At 43.8% G+C, this 19,323-nt stretch overlaps 2 protein-coding genes across 2 annotated transcripts; both read right to left on the bottom strand.

Moving 5' to 3' along the window:
- Positions 1-3,786: 3,786 nt before the first annotated feature.
- LOC308166528 (protein S100-A1) lies at positions 3,787-9,631 on the bottom strand. The gene is made up of 3 exons (XM_080540853.1): positions 9,567-9,631; positions 4,540-4,661; positions 3,787-4,320 (listed from the first exon to the last, which is right to left on the bottom strand). The coding sequence occupies exons 2-3, from the start codon at positions 4,657-4,659 to the stop codon at positions 4,162-4,164; spliced, it is 279 nt and encodes a 92-aa protein (XP_080396979.1). The 5' UTR covers positions 4,660-4,661; positions 9,567-9,631; the 3' UTR covers positions 3,787-4,161.
- A 1,406-nt stretch (positions 9,632-11,037) lies between these two features.
- LOC308165832 (protein S100-A13-like) lies at positions 11,038-12,223 on the bottom strand (the record flags this gene model as incomplete). Its single annotated transcript, XM_080540006.1, has 2 exons — positions 11,038-11,160; positions 12,095-12,223. The coding sequence occupies 2 exons, from the start codon at positions 12,221-12,223 to the stop codon at positions 11,038-11,040; spliced, it is 252 nt and encodes an 83-aa protein (XP_080396132.1).
- Positions 12,224-19,323: the final 7,100 nt, after the last annotated feature.

Here is a 19,323-nt window from a genome sequence, read left to right as displayed (position 1 = left end):
AAACAGGAGAGCGGTAACACTGAGCTGAGGATATGTGAGCCAGCTGATAAGAGTGAAACTCTAAACTGGTAAAAACACCCAAACCAGTACAGGGGCAACTGCGGGCGGAGGTAACTTGAGATGGCCTCATACCTGAGTGGATGGCATTGCAGATAAACAAAGGAGGACAGGTGTATCCCCCTCCTGCTCGCTCCCTCCCTCCCTCCCTCCCCCCCTCCCTCCCTCCCTCTCCCTCACCTTCTTCCCCCTCTCCTTCCCTTATCCTCACCCCCTCCCTCTCTCTCTCACCCCACCACCCATAGACCTCTGGATGAGGTCATCATTGTAGAACCGAACTGACTTACTGGATGGACTTGGTTAGATAACGGTCCAATAGAAAATAAAAACGTCCACCAGCATCATGACGCTTGTAGATAACTGTCATCAGTTAGATATCTGAACCGACTGTAGGAATCTACATCTACACCCAACCAGTGGTTAGCATTTTACCTAACACATGTCATTTGAGACCCTTTTCGTGTATGGAAAAAATGCTATATATGCAGGACTTACAGTACCTACGGCATGAGCAAGCAAGAGTGGTAGATAGAGAGGGAATTCTAGAGAGTGGGAGAGAGAGAGAGAGAGAGAGAGAGAGAGAGAGAGAGAGAGAGAGAGAGAGAGAGAGAGAGAGAGAGAGAGAGAGAAAGAGAGACAGAGAGTTTTCCTCACACCAATCAGAGTAGGCGAGACAGGAAAGACCACCTGTATAATGAACTCACAACAGAATAAAACCTGTCTTTCTACAGTAGCTAAAGCACACACACACCTAAAGTAAAGACCTCCACTGCACAGTTTTAGCCCAACACATTCTACAATGCTTGAACCTTTTCCTAAAGAGAAAAGGGTTAGAAAGGATCTCTGAGCACTCACAAGAGACAAAACATTACATTTACACCTGTGCAACCTAGGTGAAGCCTCCCCCTACCTCTCCATCCCTCTGTCATCCTTTCTTTCTTACCTGAGTGAAGGAGGAGTGTTGTCCTGTCGGTCTGTAGAGTAACAAAGTTTGGTGAGGAGGTCTAGATGGACAGCTTCTTAAATATTCCTCTTACTCCACCCACTCCACCTCTCCCCGCCCCTCTTCTCTCTCCATCCCTCCCTATTTCCACCTGTCGCTCCTCTCCTCTCTCCCATCCCCCCATCTCCTCTTCTGCTTCTCTGTTTACACGTCTGACACCTGCTATCTACTACATGACCAAAGATAAGACCCATCTTATCCATCATACGTCCTGTCAGAATTGATACCACAATACTGCAGTAGTTACACTATCGTACTATGTATGTTAATAGAGTTGAAGACTATTACCTACTTACCTCATAACACACCTGGACAAATGCCTGTATCATTCACTATGTACATTATGTGTGGTGATCACAGTGCAATCATTAGATTGTCTGTGATCTACTGATGCCGGCTGCTACATTCCAGGTCGATAAGATGAACCAGGGTAGAGAACCTTCCAGTCGTTGTAGGATTTAGCTGAACAAACAAATCTATATACATGTATATTCGATCATGAGGTGATTGAGTGTGGCATGGAGAAATTTGAAGAAAGCCAGAGAGAGGTAAAGAGGAGGATAGGAGGAGAGAGGACTGTGATACAGTGTATTTACCCACTGAAGAAGTTTACACACTGGTTAAGAAGCCCTATCAATTACTTTGTTACGCTTGTTAAACACTGTTAATCTGTGTTACACACACCAGGCATGTGTGTGGAGCCATATTGTGCTGTGTGTCAAAACAGAGCCGAAGCCAGGAAGAGTAGTAAAGGGGTGCTCGAAGAAACAGAAGATACTAGAAAGAAGTTAAACACTTCTTAAAGCCACAACCCCCCATAAACAGAATTAACATCTGTCGTGTACAGACACCAATCCAATGTGTGTGTGTGTGTGTGAGTGTGTGTGTGTATGTGTGTAAACCTTTCTTCACCTTATTTAAAGTTTGGACCATTTTTGATCAGCCCCTTTGACTCAAGTCATTATGTTCACAATACCATGCAAGCACCTGTACGTCCACAGGAAGGTGTGGAAACTAAACTCAATAGGGTGATCTTGGGTGACCTTGTTGGTTGAGATGAGGTGAAGCGAACGTACTGGCGCTGGCTATAGACATGGATGTACAGCACTGTTTTTGTTGTTATGGTTACAAGGCTAATTGTCGGCCTACTGTAATGAAAACAGCTCAGGCTGAAACTCTTCCTGTGAGGGGGCTGTGTGTGTGCGTGTGTGTGTGCGTGTGTGTGTGTGTGTGTGTGTGTGTGCGTGTGCGTGTGTGTGTACCTGATACAGTGTCAGGGATTAGTGTAACACTGTCTGTATGGAGTCAACATACCTGGCAGCCATGCATAGAGATATCCCACACACACACACACAAAATACATAAATAATACATACAAAATACAGTCACATACTTTGAAGGCCCACAAACATGTACTTATACAAGCAAACATGCTCTTACAAATACGTTACATTTATACAAATGCATCGTCACTGTCATCTTGTCAAGATGCATATTTCAAATATGCCATCCGAAAAAACAAAGACACAAAAAACAAAAAACAAAAGCTGAATGAGTCTCCTTGTTTATCTGTTCATGGTGCTGGATAATGTTGCACTCTGGGGGCATGGCTAGCACAATTTGTGTTTGAGTGTGGCTGTGTGTTTGTATGTGTATGTGTTTGTGTGTGTGTGTGTATCTATATATAGTATGTGGGTGTATAGCGTTGCAGTCTTAGCATAAGAACACAATGGGTGGGGTATAGTACGTTAGTGTCCAGTTGCGATATGCTGATGACCTCCTGTCCAGTAGCGTGTGACCGTGTCAGGCTCCTCACTCCATGTAGAAGGTGTGGCTGGTCGAGCCATCAGGCTGGTGTGGTTGCAGGGTTATACCAGGTGTGGTTGTAGGGTTATACGGTTAGCGTGGTTATGACTTGGTGCCAACATCACGGCACAGGAGAACCAACGTGGTGCAGTAGGTAGACGACCATACAGACCAAGAAACAGCAAGTTTCAGGGCTTCGTTTGAATTAACGTTTGTGACGGCAGCCGGTGAAAGGGGGAACAAGTCGGCAACCTATCAAAATGTTCAGACTTTTATTCAGGAAAATGTAAATCCATTTCAATGTTGTTGAAAATCAATGACACATTGGCTAGTTAAATCAAAATATGGCAATGCAATGGATTCGGTGACTCTATCCACCCCACTACTACCTAGTTAGTGTAGAGTAGTGGGGATTACTCACCGAATCCATCTGACTTGTTCCCCCTTTCACCAGCTGCACTGTAGTGAAAATAGACTTTCACCGTAATGACTTGTTAAATGGTAAATCCACTGACTTATATAGTGCCTTATTCCAAAGCGCTTTACAACGGCCTCACATTCACCCATTCACACACCAATGGCGGCAAGCTACCATGCAAGGCGCCAGCCCGCTCATTGGGAGCAATCAGTGTCTTGCCCAAGGACACGTCAACATGTGGCCAGCCGGGGTTTGAACCACCGATCTGCCAACCTTGCGATCATTAGACGCCGGCCACAGCCGCCCCTTGGCAAGGTATTTATTTCAGAACTGGTTGAGAGAAAGCCACTGTTGAGTGTGTACTGTTTGTTTTTTCTGCAGTGTTGACAATCAAGAACGATAGCTCTTAAACTTTGGCAAAACCTTTATTAGAACATGATCATACAGTCTTTATAAAGCTCATATTTAGCCAATAACACTGACTGTTGTTATTACAGGGATGCAATGAATATAAACTGTGTAAACTGTAAGAGTGTGATGATAGAACACCTTAATGCAATCAACATAGTAGTAGTGGATAGAGGCATCTATAAAGCCTTATTCAGCACATCATGTGATGCCTTATGGAATACTGTATGAGGTCCTATAGGGAGAGAGCGTGAGTGCTTGTTGAGTGCCTTTGAACTTGTACAGTGCATAAGAAAGCCTTACAGAGTGCCTGTGAAGCCTTCTTTGGTTCCTATGAACCTCTATAGACTGCTTAAGATGCTTTAAACTCTGGCAGGATTTTTCTCGTGACCCAGGTCTTTTCAATCAATTGACAGGTTTTACTTATTTATATCTCATTAGTCCCCAGGATCAATGTTGAGATGGGGCCCTATGAGGCGGGTGACTCGTTGGCTCCAGTCCTCTGTTGGCTGAGGGTTTTGGCCAGGTAGCCAATCAGAGTGAGGTATTCTTGGAAGCTGACCTTCCCATCCTGGTTCTCGTCCAATCCCTGACGCATCTCCTTTACCGCAGAGGAACTGTCCGTGCCCTGGAGAGAGAGAGAAAAGGATAGGAAGAGAGAGTGAGAGAGAGAGAGAGAGAGAGAGAGAGAGAGAGAGAGAGAGAGAGAGAGAGAGAGAGAGAGAGAGAGAGAGAGAGAGAGAGAGAGAGAGAGGGTGGGGTGTGTGTGTGAGAGGGAACCCATAGCAGCAGTGTGATGAGGAACATTGGGGTCAAGGGGAGGATGAAGGGTTGGGGCGTCTCTTACACTCATGATGCTGCCAAGCTCTTTCTTCACCAGGCCCTGGAAGTCTTTCTCTCCCAGACTCTCCTTCCCACGGGAAGACTTCATAAACACCCCCACCATGGTCTGAATGGCTGATTCCATACCTGGGCAGAAAAGGAGGGTTGGACAAGGGAGAGAAAGAGAGAGTTGTAAGAGATGTAAGATACACACGCCTCTGTTCGGATCACTTCCTGCACAACTTTCCACAAGAGAGATATGCAGTCGTCTAGACAGATTGGATTCATTATTTAATACCCACAAAAAATAATTTGTTAAATTGAGATGAGCAATCATTCACTTTAGGAATGGGGGACAACTCTCCACGCGGAGCGGAGACCAGAGAGACGGAGGACGGACACAGATGGGAAAGACGATGTCAGAATAAAGAAGGAAGAATGGGGGGGGGGGGGGGATGGACAGAAACGGGACCCAACGGATGGGGGTCATTATTGAGGTAAAAGGAGAAAGGGAGGGAGGATGGGGTTGGAGAGTCTCTGAGGTAAACACAATGGAAGCTGTGATCTCTGACGGGGGAGTCATCTGATCCTCAGAACCCAGCAGAAGGCCAAAGGTTCAGATTACTGCAACGACAGCTACCTGTCTGTTACTGTACTCTCTCTCTCTCTCTCTCTCTCTCTCTCTCTCTCTCTGCAACACACACCCACACACATGCCTATACACAACACTTACACACACATTCAGTATAAAGGCAAGTTGGAGCAGACAGCTAAGCCAACGTTTTAGGGCTAAGCGCCATGTTGCTGTTAGTATTGCCAAGAGCATTTTTTTCAAGGTGTAATATTCACTGGTTTTTTCACCATAATAATTTGGGGGTGAGGTCAGACCAATCAATCAGACCATGGTGGACAGCTCTGGGGTGTAGTATCTGGAGCTGGTGAGGTCAAACCAATCAATGAGACTGTGGTGTACAGCTCTGGGGTGTAGTAGGCCTATCTGGAGCTGGCTGAAGGAGTGACAGGCTGATGGGTGGTAGGGTGATACTGGGGTGACGTCAGGGTACAACCAGAGCCAGGTACCGTAAATCTCCCATCTGACACAGATGTCACACCTCGGTAAACACACACACACACACACACACACACACACACACACACACACAGTCCAATTAGGACATCTCTGCATTAACCTAATTACTCTGCAAGTGAGAGGTCACACCCATGACCAGAGTGCAGTATTCTGTTTCATATCCCTCCTCAATGCAGCCCACCCACACCCACCCACAAAACCCAGTTTTAAAAAACTAGTAAAAACATATCTTTTCTCCCTGGCCTTTGACCTGAGGTGAGCCTGCCTTCCCGACACTGCACTCTAAGCACTTTTATTTGTACTGCACCTTGCTTTTAGTGTATTTTTCTATTTTGACTGTTTTTCTTTCATCTGTATCCCTTTTATCTTGTTTTTCTCTTTATATTTGATCTGTTAAGCACTTTGGGCGGCTCTTGTCGTTGTAAATGTTGTGCTATATAAATAAACGTTACTTACACCCACATAAATGTATGAATGTACACAGATGCACAGAGGTGAGCACATGCACAAACAACCCCCTTACACTATTTATTTTATTTAACCTTTATTTAACCAGATAAGTCAATTGAGAACCAATTCTCATTTACAATGACGATCTGGCCAATTGGCAGAACAGAGGCAAGTCTATACACAAAACACAACACAGTATATACGATATAGAACACAACCCAATATATACAATATAAAACATGAATGCCATACACAAGTATCAAAAACATCTATATATCACAACACAATATGTAAAAGACAGCAGGGACCAGGGGGAAGTTAACTTAAAAGCAGGTGCAGTGATCCGAGACAACATCTAAAAGTGAGTGTTTAAAAGTGGGTAACGCGATTAGAGTGGTGAGTTTTAGTGTTAACTGCAACACATTCCAGTCAGTGGGGGCAGCAAACTGAAAAGAATGACGGCCAAAGGAGGTGCGGACTTTGGGGGGGACCAGAGTGATATATTTGTTGGAGCGGAGATTGCGTGTGCTGGATGAGAAGTTCAGTATTAAGCAGAGGTAGGGGGGGGGATTTGCCGATGATGGATTTGCCGATGAACTGATACCAGTGGGTCAGTCGCCTGGTGTGGAGTGATGGCCAGTTGACTTGGGAGTACAGGTCGCAGTGATGTGTATTGAAAGGGGCACCGGTGACACACTACAGAGCACCTGTCATCATCATGCTCCTTCTCATCATTATTTAATGATGACGCTGTGGGTCTCTAGCAAGTGACACCTTCCCATACATGCTACATGATTAACGCAAGCACAGCTGTGTGTGGGTGTTTGTGTGTGTGGAACGTGTGTTTAGCCCATACATCAACGTGATTGACAGGAGGCTGTGTCCATTAGTGTCTCTGGTTGGCTGTTGACCCAAACAGACTAGTGTAATGAGACTGATGTGAAACCCAGCCGGGCTTGTCTGCAGTAGAACCAGGGACAGGACTGGGGCATGGAGGGTCAGTATCAGACATAGTATCGGCCCTCTGTGGCTCAGTTGGTGGCGCCAACACCGTTTAGGTTGGGGGTTTGATTCCCGCTGAGATCATATATACTGAAAAATGTATGTGTTACGGTACATGTGGGAATACGGTACATGTGGGAAAACTAGGGTTAGGGTTAGGTGCTAGGGTGCTACGGTTAAGGTTAGGGTTAGGGTTAGGGTTAGGATTAGGGTTGGGGTTAGACATGCCAGCATGTAGTTGTACCAAGTCGACGTAGCACCTAACCCTAACCCTAGTTTTCCCACATGTACCGTAACATATGCACTCACTGCAATTTAAGTCGCTTTGGATAAAAGCGTCAGCTAAATGGCATATACTGTATTATTATATATACAGTATATGCTAGGTCGTGTGGTCATTAAACGATTCATTCATTCATTCATTCATTCATATATCAACTTTTACTATGTAGTGGACTCTTAAATGTCCATTATGTATCATTCAAGCATTCTAAAAGGTTCCTGATGGTTGTATTAACTATGTTGTTTATGTTATGTTATGTAATTGGTAGCAATCAGGGAATGAGATCTCTTGAAAGAAGTAGCCTATTTCATGTAGGCGGTTTTGGTCCCGAAAAAGCACTTTCTAAAATGGAGTGTCCTACACAACAACATTCGGTTTTCATACAGACATGTTACTGCCAGGGCTGTTGGAGTGGACTTACTGATTTTAGACTTTCTGTCTTTAGTCGCTGCCTATTTCGAATTGTGCGCGCATACAGGACATCAATAGATAATCTCCAACATTGCAAGTCCATTATATATATATATATATATTACTATTAGGGAGGATGTTGTTGTTTGTAACTTCAACTGAATTTCAGATTTCCAACACCTGCTCCTTTTGGGCTCTGATCCTGGAATGATCCGTGACTTTACTTCAGTGTTGGATAGGTAGGCCTATAGGTGCAGGCTGACTGGCTGAGTGTTCTAATAAGGAAACATACACATAGGGGCCTACACCTTTATAGCAGGCCTACAGGTGGACACCTGTTGCAGTAATATGAATGGAAAAGACACAACTTCAGTATGTTTACTGAACTCTTGACGGTGCATATCATACACAGGTATGTATGGATGCCCACAATGCACATCCTACCAGTAAAGACCTGTTACTGTGCCCCCTTAAGGCCCTGAACACAGCAAAGACCTAGGTTCTAGGCCCTGGACAATCTAGACAAATTGATGGCAGCTACTAGATTGGAATCAAGTGTAATACTGAAACACAACTGTGAACATTTCAAACCTGCAAACTGCGACACTTTAAATGAATGTGCAATAACACTATGTGCAATATGACAACCCTCGTGTACATAAGGTTCAGAGAATAGGAAATGTTAGAATAGGTATAGCATAGCATAGAGTACAGCACAGTGTTTTATTTGTATAGTATAGTATAGTGGATAGTGTACATAGCCTTTATTTATGTAAACCAGCTCTTTTCCCTTCTTGTTTTTAGTTTTTTTTTCTCTTCCTAGCACCAGGGGAGCCCCCCCTCCCAAATTTCGTTGTTTGGTACCTGTACTATATCAATGACAATAAAGACCATTCATTAATTGCTACAGAAGGGCTGGGTCAGGGCTACTCACTCACTTTCTCCATGCATACTTGAGTGCCCTCACCATGCCCTGCACTGGCCATTGACAGCCTGGTCCAGTGGCTTCGCTGCTAGAGCACACTGATGAACATTGATTAATCACAATGACCAACAGAAAATCAATCAACATGGGCTCGTTGCGTCCCCGCGCGAGGTGTCTGACTCACTTCCGCAGCCCCGTCCTCCGTGAGCATGTACCTGTCATCGCCTCGAGCGCAGAGGGACAAGCCATGTCTCTCCCCCGCGCGCCATTAAATACACCTGAGGTCGCCATTCGACTCGCGCTACCAGAGTCTTATCACGCACATCAATAATTCACGCTGATAAGAGCGAACGAGCTGTCCCCAGTTCCTTGGGTGTTATTGTTTTGACGGACGTCTGTGAGCTTGACGGCATCCATCCATCCACTCCCCAACTGTTGAACTCGCGTAATGGAAACGACGGGGGTCCACTTGTGCCCCCCCCCACCACCACCACCACCACCACGTTTACATTTAGCCTAACTAATACAACCGATTTGTAGAGGGGCCCTAAGGTAAGGCTGACATAGTAGAATATAAATAAATAAAGAGATAGGCTCCTGTTTCTCCTAAAGTGTAAAGGGATTGAGGGTTGGGTTACCGAGCAGGAGAACTGGACACCTGTGGCCACCGGGCTAGGTAATGACAATGGAGCCGCTCGCGAACGATCCAATATTCATGAAGAGAACGGAGGAAATTAGCTAAAAAAAACTGACACACATTTTGTTTTTCAGAAAGGACAATTTGTGTCTATCACAATGCGTCTTTACTTTACAGACTATCACTTTTAAACAAAAAAGCCGTACGCCTACAATAAACAGTATCTTAACTGTCACCAACGTCAGTCAACTCACCGTTTTTGTAGACAAGCAAAAAGGCAACGCTGCTTAATTCCGCTCTATTTTCCCAATCTTTCTTCTTTCAGTCTCTCTCTCTCTCTCTCTCTTACGCACTCCTTCCTTTCTCAACAAAGCTCAAACTTGATAAACCAGCAACACTTAAATAAGCTCTTCCGTGATTTAAATTCCTCCTCGGCCAACTTTTCTTTCTTTTTTTCCCTTTTAAAAATGTGTCATAGGGCGTGTGCCTGGGAGAAGGAATGAGGGAGGCTGTAGACTGGAGAGATCTAGTTTTCCCCTCAGATTTCAGCTCACATCTACATAAAAAAACATGTGAATTTGATACATAAACAAATCTAATGATACATGTATAAGTTATACTTTTTAGACAGTTAGACGTCGTTCTTATAATATTGTTGGCAGTATTTATGTACTGCCAACACCTTCTGTCAGTGCATCTGAGCAAGTGAGAACAAGCCGCAATTGTGAGAATTGTGTGCGTGTGTGTGTGTGTGTGTGAAGTGTGTAGCAGATTAATCAGTAGAGAGTCATCTCTCAACCACACCCTTTAAGTCAACAGACAGAGTTTATTGTTGTACAACTCCAGCCCTGGATCCTCCTGGCAGACACACACACAATCATTATTGACAAAAGCAAGAAAAAGGAGAAAAAGGTATAAAGATATAGCAAACGTTTACAGACATCATTATTTTGAATATTAGATATAGATATTCACAGCCATGTTTCTCCGTTTATCAATCACATGCTTGTCTGTCCTACCCCTTCACCCTAACACTGTGTTTTCTACTGTTGTAGCTCTCTCTCTCTCTCTCTCTCGCTCTCTCTCTCTCTCTCTCTCTCTCTCTCTCTCTCTCTCTCTCTCTCACACACACACACACACACACACACACACACACACACAACATCAATCAACACAAGCAGCCCCATTCCCAGAGAAGACTATAATACATTCTGCTTACAGAAAAAGATTCTTAATTTACATAGACAATGCGGTCACAGTGCATTGCAGCAGTATTACACACACATACGCACACACACTAAGCTCTTTGTGCTCACAGGACTACGGCTGTGTGTGTGTGTGTGTGTGTGTGTGTGTGTGTGTGTGTGTGTGTGTGTGTGTGTATGAGTGAGATAGTGAAACAGGATTAGTTCTCGTCTGGCAGGTAAGGTGCTGCAACAGTATTGTGTAAATGTGTAATTACACTGTCAAAACAGGGAGGTAATTCTTGCTGAGACTTAAAGAGAGTGTGAGATGAGAGAAAGAGAGGGGGAGAGGGTGAATGAAGTCAAAGTTACAGTAGCTAGGGACTACAGTTTTAGGATCCATCACAATGTATCTTGATTGATTGTGTTATTTCCATCTTACTTTTCCAGACAAAAAATCTCCCACTTCTTACATGATGAAAACACTCGCAACTTGATCTCAGGAACACAACACATTAACAGAGAAAGACTGAAAGGCATCCTATTGGCTGAAGCCTCCATGCTTGTTCGCCAATTGTCCAATCAGCTGCCAGAACTCGAGGAAGGTGAGTTCTCCGTCGTTGTCCTGGTCCAAGGAGCCCATGAGTTGGTCTATGTCGGCATCCTATAGGAGGGTAATAATATACAGATATACAGTACAGAGGCTGCATCTCAATACTCTCTCGTGGCTCCCTTTCCTCATCTCCTTGACTTCTTGACCACTGATAGGTGGAAGGATTGGATGGGTTTTCACTATGCTGATTTCATATCTGCCAGATCAGTGATCTGGATATGGATAAAACAAGGATAATAGATGGAAGTGCATAGTGCTAAGAGTACATCCATTAATTATCTCTTTTCCCTCATCTGTACTGTTGTGAAAATGATAAGAAAACAAGTGTGAGCGCTACTGTTTTCAGATCAGTGCAGGAAACATTAAGATGACGAGAGGAGAAGAGAGAGAGTCACTTTACACTACTGAGACCTGAGCACCTGAGGTTACCACTAACTTATCTCTTAACTTATCTTATCTCTGCAGACTACTAGCAGGCAGAGGAGAGGCTTGCTCTGCAAGAGGCTGCTTCCCATTCTCTCTACTGCCATCTAGGGGCCATTAAGAAGATCACTGTACCATAAACATAGGGCCGGCTTCACAGACAAGGCTTTATCCTAGACTGAAAAGCATCTTCAGTGGAGATTTTTACATTGAAAGTGTGATTTAGTCCAGGACTAGGCTAAAGCCTTGTCTGTGAAACCGGCCCATTAGATTTGGGAACGGGCTACTAAACTACCTGAATCAACCCAATACATCTTCAAACTGATTCAGGTTTGTAGGACTGGACTGGATTACAAGTCTGCACACCAGGATCAGGAGCTTGGTCATTGTGATATACCCAGAACTGTTCAAAAGCGTGCCGAAGCGAGCTGAGCCGAGCCGAGCCGGGCCGTATAGTGGAAAAGCGCCATAAGAGTGACCGTTGCCTAGATGACGATGTACAGGCATGTTGAATACCAGTGCAATTACAGTTTTATAAACATGTTATTTCAATGTAATTTACCTTTACAGAATTGGGAAGTTGCGATGTCACCAGGCTCTGGAACTCCTCTTTGCTCAGTGTGTCAGAAGAACCGTCGTTCCCAGCAAAGGTTTTAAACTGGGACACCAAGACATCAATGGAGGCTTCCATCTCAGAGAGATAAAGACACCTATGGGATTTAAGAAACACATAGAAAATACATCATTGTTTATATATATATTTTAAATGCAGAAAAATCATTACATCAATACCTTCTATTTCAGAAAATGTGTGCCATATTTACTAATATTCGCATTGAGATTGAAGATAGACAGAAGGAGTGAAAGAAACAGTAAAGGATTGAACTCACGTCTGTACTGCTACCTGTGTGGTGGACACGGTAGGTCAGTCTTCCCCTCCTCTCTCTCCTTTCTCTTATACTCTCGACCTCTGGTAAGGAGGTAAAGAAGAAAATTAATCATTCACTGTTCTCTGCCTGTATCTTGGTGTTTTGCGTTTCCGTCCAGGGTCAGGCTGTCTGTAAGAGTTACTTAGTTAAAGCTATGTTAACCCCACACACAGCTGGAATACACACCAGTGATTTATTTCCATGACGTGATAAATGAAAACACTGTATTGCACTTATGTACCATTGCATTTACATTTACATTATTGGCATTTAGCAGATGCCTTTATCCAAAGTGACTTACAAACACATTTTGTTTAAGTAAGTGAGTCATCTATTCATCATTCGTCATTGCGAGAAAAGTCATCTCTGCTCAGGCCAGGGGCCATAGGCAGTCATAATGCTAGAAGAAGGAAGAATTATTATTATTATTATTATTATATTTTTAAAATATACAGTAGAGAAACTGAACAGGGGGATGGAGAGGTTTCAGGCTGGACAGTTGAGGTGTAGCCTGAAGAGAGGGGTCTTCAATCTATGGCAGAAGAGGGAGTGACTCTGCATTGCTTTTATACACTTTCAACTAGGTTTGTCAACATACTTGTTGGGACTCACTATGGTTATGATTTAGAACAGCACATCTCATCATCACAACCTACAGCTGATTTTGTTGCTCAACACTTTACCATTTACTGGAATCAACTTTACTGGAGATCAGACTGCAGTCAGTTTTGGCATGCTTGGTGTGCTCTGTGTCCAGAAGAAGTCAATGGTCAACAACTCAATACCATCTAGTTAAACTTTAGCTGACATTAATCTCAGAACTGGTCAGACAATGGATGAAGACTCATACACACGCATGACATGCACAAACACACACATGTCATGCGCACACACACGCACGAGTCACATATGCAAAGTTAACATACATTCAATCTCCAACTCGCAATGCGCTTATGTCTCACATATCAAGCATACACACACATATCATTGCCAAATATTTTTCTAACTACAACATCTAGAGGTGCATTATCAGCAGCATGGTTATGTCAGATATCAGAGAGAGCAGAATGGATTCATTCTAATCCCTTTTAGTTCCACACCCCCTCTATCAATCATCAAATCAATATCAATCAATCATAATGAATCTATACAATACACACACACACACATGATACACATGCACACATGCATGAATACACACACGCACAGATACACATGCACACATGCATGCATGCACACACGCACACACGCATGCACGCACGCACGCACGCACGCACGCACGCACGCACCATCATTACTATGTGGGCCATTACTATGTAGGTCATTACTTTAGATGGGAGAGGGAGTGTCATTATATAGCTACTGTAAAATCAAGCTACATTAATCTGTAATAGACTAGAGAATGGATATACAAAATGTATACAGAAATAGAAACAACATATGTGTGTGTATATTGTATAATATAACAAGCCAATATGCAATCTTAAACATAATAACCAGGTCAGGTTAAACTACAGTGCGCATATAAAAAAGTTACTCATTACTGTATAGTGTGGCAGCAGTAGTAACAGTACACTTCAGATACTGTAGAACGACACAGACATACTATCAATGAATATCATGAACACAAAAAAACAGTACAAACAATATTGTCGCCACCACTAAAAACAGACACCTACCTTGGTGAGGAAGTTGAGCCTGCAGTTGATCAGCACTAGGCCCCTCAGCTGGGTGAGACGTCTGAAGGCCATGTTGGGGTCACTGTGGTTTGGAGAAGTTCACTTTGGTCAAATTGAGCCTCTTCAGATTCCATAGTTGGTTGATGGAAATGTAGCTGATGGCAAACTTCTCCCGATTGCCCGAAAACTCCAGGTTAGGGAAGAAGGGGGGCTGGGAAACTGGTGAAGCAGTCAAAATGTGTCCCCATGCCAAACTTGTTTTTATGAGGACGTGGACAGGGGATGGGATGGGGAAGGGAGGGATTTTTCCATTATTTTGATTATGCAGAACTACTGGGAATGAAAACCTGGACCAGTGCAGTGCAGTTAACACAATAATATCCCTATGTACAAATGTGTACATTTCAAGCCTGCAAACTGTGACACTTTAAATGAATGTGCAATAACACTATGTGCAATATGACAACCCTAGGGTACATAAGGTTGCAGAGAAATAGGAAATGTTAGAATAGGTATACCGTATAGCATAGCATAGAGTACAGCACAGTGTTTTATTTGTACAGTATAGTATAGTGGATAGTGTACATAGCCTTTATTTATGTAAACCAGCTCTTTTCCCTTCTTGTTTTTTTCCAGTTTTTTTTTTCTTTCCTAGCACCAGGGGAGCCCCCCCTCCCAAATGTCGTTGTTTGGTACCTGTACTATATCAATGACAATAAAGACCATTCATTCATTCATGTGTCATTCCAAATATATACTGACAAAAATCTGAAATCACTTTATAAAAACAGCCACTTTGTTACTAAATATGTGCCTATGACAGGATTGTGTTCTTACCCGTTTAATGTGACTTCTGTTTTCGGACCTCACTGGACAGCTTCTCAACATCGGGCATGTAAGATGTAACTTTAATCTTCACGCAGGACTGCAAGCTCTCATCTGTGAGGCGAGTGCGCTATTTGGATTTGATGTAGTTCATGTTTGAGAATATCTGCTCGCACAGGTATGTTGATCCAAATATGGATAATACTCCAAATGCATATTTCTTCATGTTCCTATAACTGTCAGGAAGAGCATTCCATGTTTCAAACACAAGTTTCTCGGGTGTTGGGACTTGGGAGGCTTTCAATTTCGCTCCATTTGTGGCTTTGGGCAAGCTGGGCTTTCTGGCGAGTGACGTCTTCAAGCTCGGCTGTCAGACTTTTGAACTTGGACACCCATAAATCTTTGTCAGCTATATCGGCCATTTCCATTTCAAGGTCAGCTTGATTTAGTCCTGGGAATGTGTTCAATAAGGAAGGACGGGTCAATCTCCAGGGGTGTGACAGGGAAAGATAGTGACATTTTTTTCCTTTCAGAACTCGCTAAATCTGCTCCCAAATGCAGTTTGCATATCAACGATAGCACCTTGTAAATAATCACCGTTGAGTGTGTGTGATCGTGATGGGCTTCTTTGAACTCTCTCAGGGAGGGGAAGTGAGAGAGCGTGCCTCGCTGTACATGGCCCGTCACACACCCGCCGGTTTGTTCGCAACAGCCACCTGCCTGGCACCGTGACTACGGTGGCCTGTACACAATAACAATAGCGGCGCTAAGGGGTGGCTACTGGGGCTCAAGCCCCGGATGTTTTCTGAAAAGCCCCGAATGTTTTACTTCAAAAAAAAAAAAACTCTCGTGAGTAACGTGCAATACCGGAGTCCAACAGAGAGGCAGCAGCTGCGCGACATTAGCCTGCATACTGCGTAGCCTGCCCTGCCCTGAAGAAGAAGTGATCTCAATCAGTGCCTGACTTGCACAATTGTAAGGATGGATATCCCAAAGTTGTTTTCAACAAAACAAGCGCCAAGAACTGTTGCAGCAGCTGTATCAGCAGCTGACAACAATGACATCACCAGCAGTGATGACATAGATGATGTTTCAGGTTTGTGAATCTTATTAGAAAGGTGACTGACTCACTGACACTACTTTTCCGGTTTGCTAATGCTAGCTGGCTATCATAACATAACGTTATGTTATAATGAAAATGAAACATAGCAAGGTACTGTTACGGTACATGGTAAGAAATCAAACAAAGGATAATACTTATTCAAATAAAGTAATATTATACTTATAATACTTATTCAAATAAAGTGAATAACAGGCTGATAGTCTTTGATATCTGCACTCTGGTTGACTGAGTAACAAGTGAAAAAGAATGATGTAACGTTAATGTTACAGCTAGTAAACATGGAGTAACCACATTAAGTATGCCCTTATGGTAGTATGTATGTATACAGAACATGACTCAAATCTATCCTAAGATGTAACTCTAACTAACTAAGTTTGTTTAATGTCCCAGGGGGGATTTGATTTCACAGTACTATACACAGGCCAACAATACATGTAATATATCGTCATATAACACAGGACAAGACTCTAAATACAATATAAGTGGTGAGCACAGAGTCTGCCCTGATATACATACTGTAACATAACTAGCCTCAGCCCATCAATTATGTAATTCTATACAAATATAAATGATGGTGACTGACAGGGGGAGCTACGTGTGCTGACCTCCCTCTGTGCCCAGAACCACCACAATTAGTTTGCTTCATTAAAGGGTGTGAATGTATATATAATATGTGTTCTCCAGTGCCTTTTGTCCGCTTTAGGTGGTGGTAAGTTGAAGGTTGAAGGCAAAAAATTTCGGCGCGCTCTGCGCGCACATTATATTCTCCCTCTGGGCTAAGCCCCGGATCTCCTACGATCCTAAATCCGCCCCTGACCACAGCTATGACGCAAATCTTCGTTGACAGAAATGTTTAAATGTAATATTTATTCTGCACATTTTTACAGCATTGGAAAACGTTAAGAATGTTTGTGTCATGTTTGTCCTCCTACAGAAACCATATTATATAATTTTTTTTAAAAATCATTTTCATACATTTTTGGAAAAGCTCCAGGGAGCCACTAGGGCGGCGCTAAAGAGCCGCATGCTCCGCATGCTCCTTGCTGTCACGGAAGCCCTCCACTCTGCCCAAGTTTCCTCCCTCTCCTCTGTTCTCATTCTCCTTGACCTGTCTGCTGCCTTCGACACAGTCAATCACCAGATCCTTCTCTCCATCCTCTCAGACCTGGGCATCTCTGGCACCGCACACTCCTGGTTTTCTTCCTACCTGGCGGGCCGCTCCTACCAGGTGACCTGGAGAGAATCGCTATCTTCTCCACGAACCCTCTCCACTGGAGTTCCCCAGGGTTCCGTCCTAGGGCCCCTACTCTTCTCCCTCTACACCAAGTCTCTTGGCTCGGTATTCTCTTCACATGGGCTCTCCTACCACAGCTACGCAGACGACACTCAACTCTTCCTGTCCTTCCCCCCGTCTGATGTACACGTGGCAACCCGTATCTCAGCATGTCTCGCTGACATTTCAACTTGGATGGCTGACCACCATCTCAAGCTCAATCTTAATAAGACCGAGCTCCTCTTCATCCCCGGGAAAGCCTGCCCTCTCCAAGACTTCTCCATCACAGTGGAGAACTCTACTGTAACCCCCTCCCTGACAGCCAAGAACCTTGGAGTGATCCTGGATAACCGACTATCCTGTGCGGAGAACATTGCAGCAACGGCTCGCTCCTGCAGATTCGTCCTCTACAACATCAGAAGGATACGACCATTCCTTACCAGAGAGGCAGCGCAACTCTTGATCCAGGCACTGGTCATCTCCCGCCTGGATTACTGCAATGTACTCCTGGCTGGGCTCCCCGCTTCAGCCATTAGACCTCTGCAGCTCATCCAGAATGCTGCTGCCCGGCTGGTATTCAACCTCCCCAAATACTCGCATGTCACCCCTCTCCTTCGCACCCTGCACTGGCTCCCGATAGCAGCTCGCATCAGATTCAAGACCCTGGTGCTTGCATACCAGGCAGCTAAAGGGACAGCCCCTGCCTACCTGAAGGAAATGGTAACCCCCCTAACCCCTGCCCGCTCACTCCGCTCCTCCACCTCGGCTGGCCGACTGGCCCCACCTCCTCTACACAGCAGTCGGGCTGCCCGATCACGTCTCTTCACAACACTGGCTCCCCGCTGGTGGAATGAGCTCCCCACGGCTGTCAGAACGGCAGAGTCACTACCCATCTTCCGTCGTAGACTGAAGACCCATCTCTTCAGGTTACATCTTAACTGCTCCTCCTGAGACATCTTCTGCCCCTCACCACTACGTCTCCTAAAGACACCCGCTTTCCCCTCTACTGTGTCCCTAAGAACTTCTATTGCCCCCCTTGTACTGTTTCTCAGTTTCTCCAGTAATATAAAAAAATAAAATAATAATAATAATAATAATAATTTAAAAAAAAGTTTTAGTAGAAGGCGATAATAGGGAGAAGGTTTTTCCTTCTATCAGTGGCCCCGGGCCCGAGCTAGAGTACTCTTCCTGCAACGAATGGTGGACTGCTGATTCACATGCTTAGTATTCAAATGTATTGATTGTAAGTCGCTTTGGAATAAGGCGTCTGCTAAATGCCAAAAATGTAAATGTAAATGCATGCGGCTCTAGAGCCGCAGGTTGCCGACCCCCGCCTTAGGGCAATTTGTATTAGGATTTAAACAGGGTTTAAATAGACAAGACATGTCAATTAACTTAATCATATTATAATTAATGAATACATTATCAGCCTTTTTAGAATAATCATTGGCATCAAATCAAGGATGTCTTTGAAGATTCAACCTACATTGTCAGTTACAGTTAGCCTAGCTGAAGCGCAACGTGAAGTACATAGTACTCTGAGTCTGCTCCCTCTGCCACATTGGTATAGCTTCAGTTACAGTACCTACAGTATGTAGAATATGCTAACTAATCTCTCACAGCACATCTACATTAACATTACAAAAATGATTATTAAAAAATAAAAATAAATATGAATTCACATGGTCAATCACAAACCCCATCTATAACACATTCAGAGATAGAGGTACACATAGAGGCTTGATACTAGACATGTTCACTTATGCTTAATAATGTGACAAAAACAGACATGATATTATTGAATAATATATTCAAAATGAATTGAAGACATTCAGTTGTTCACTTTTCTATTAGTTATGTGCAATGTGTAATTCTCCAGACGTTATACAAGCATCACAGTGGATCAACCTTTCTGCACTTCAGAAGTTTGACTTAGTGCACCCTAGCTCCTTGGCCCTGACA

Source organism: Nansenia antarctica (assembly GCF_963989245.1).
Source record: "Nansenia antarctica genome assembly, chromosome: 10".
Taxonomy (NCBI): domain Eukaryota; kingdom Metazoa; phylum Chordata; class Actinopteri; order Argentiniformes; family Microstomatidae; genus Nansenia; species Nansenia antarctica.
This window is presented reverse-complemented; position numbering and strand designations above follow the sequence as displayed.

Bases quoted from the DNA above. Each gene is read 5' to 3' on its own strand.
- LOC308166528 (XM_080540853.1), bottom strand. From the start codon at position 4,659: ATGGAATCAGCCATTCAGACCATGGTGGGGGTGTTTATGAAGTCTTCC. The intron at 4,321-4,539 runs GTAAGAGACGCC...CTCTCTCTCCAG, and splicing joins AGCTTGGCAGCATCATGAGT to GGCACGGACAGTTCCTCTGC.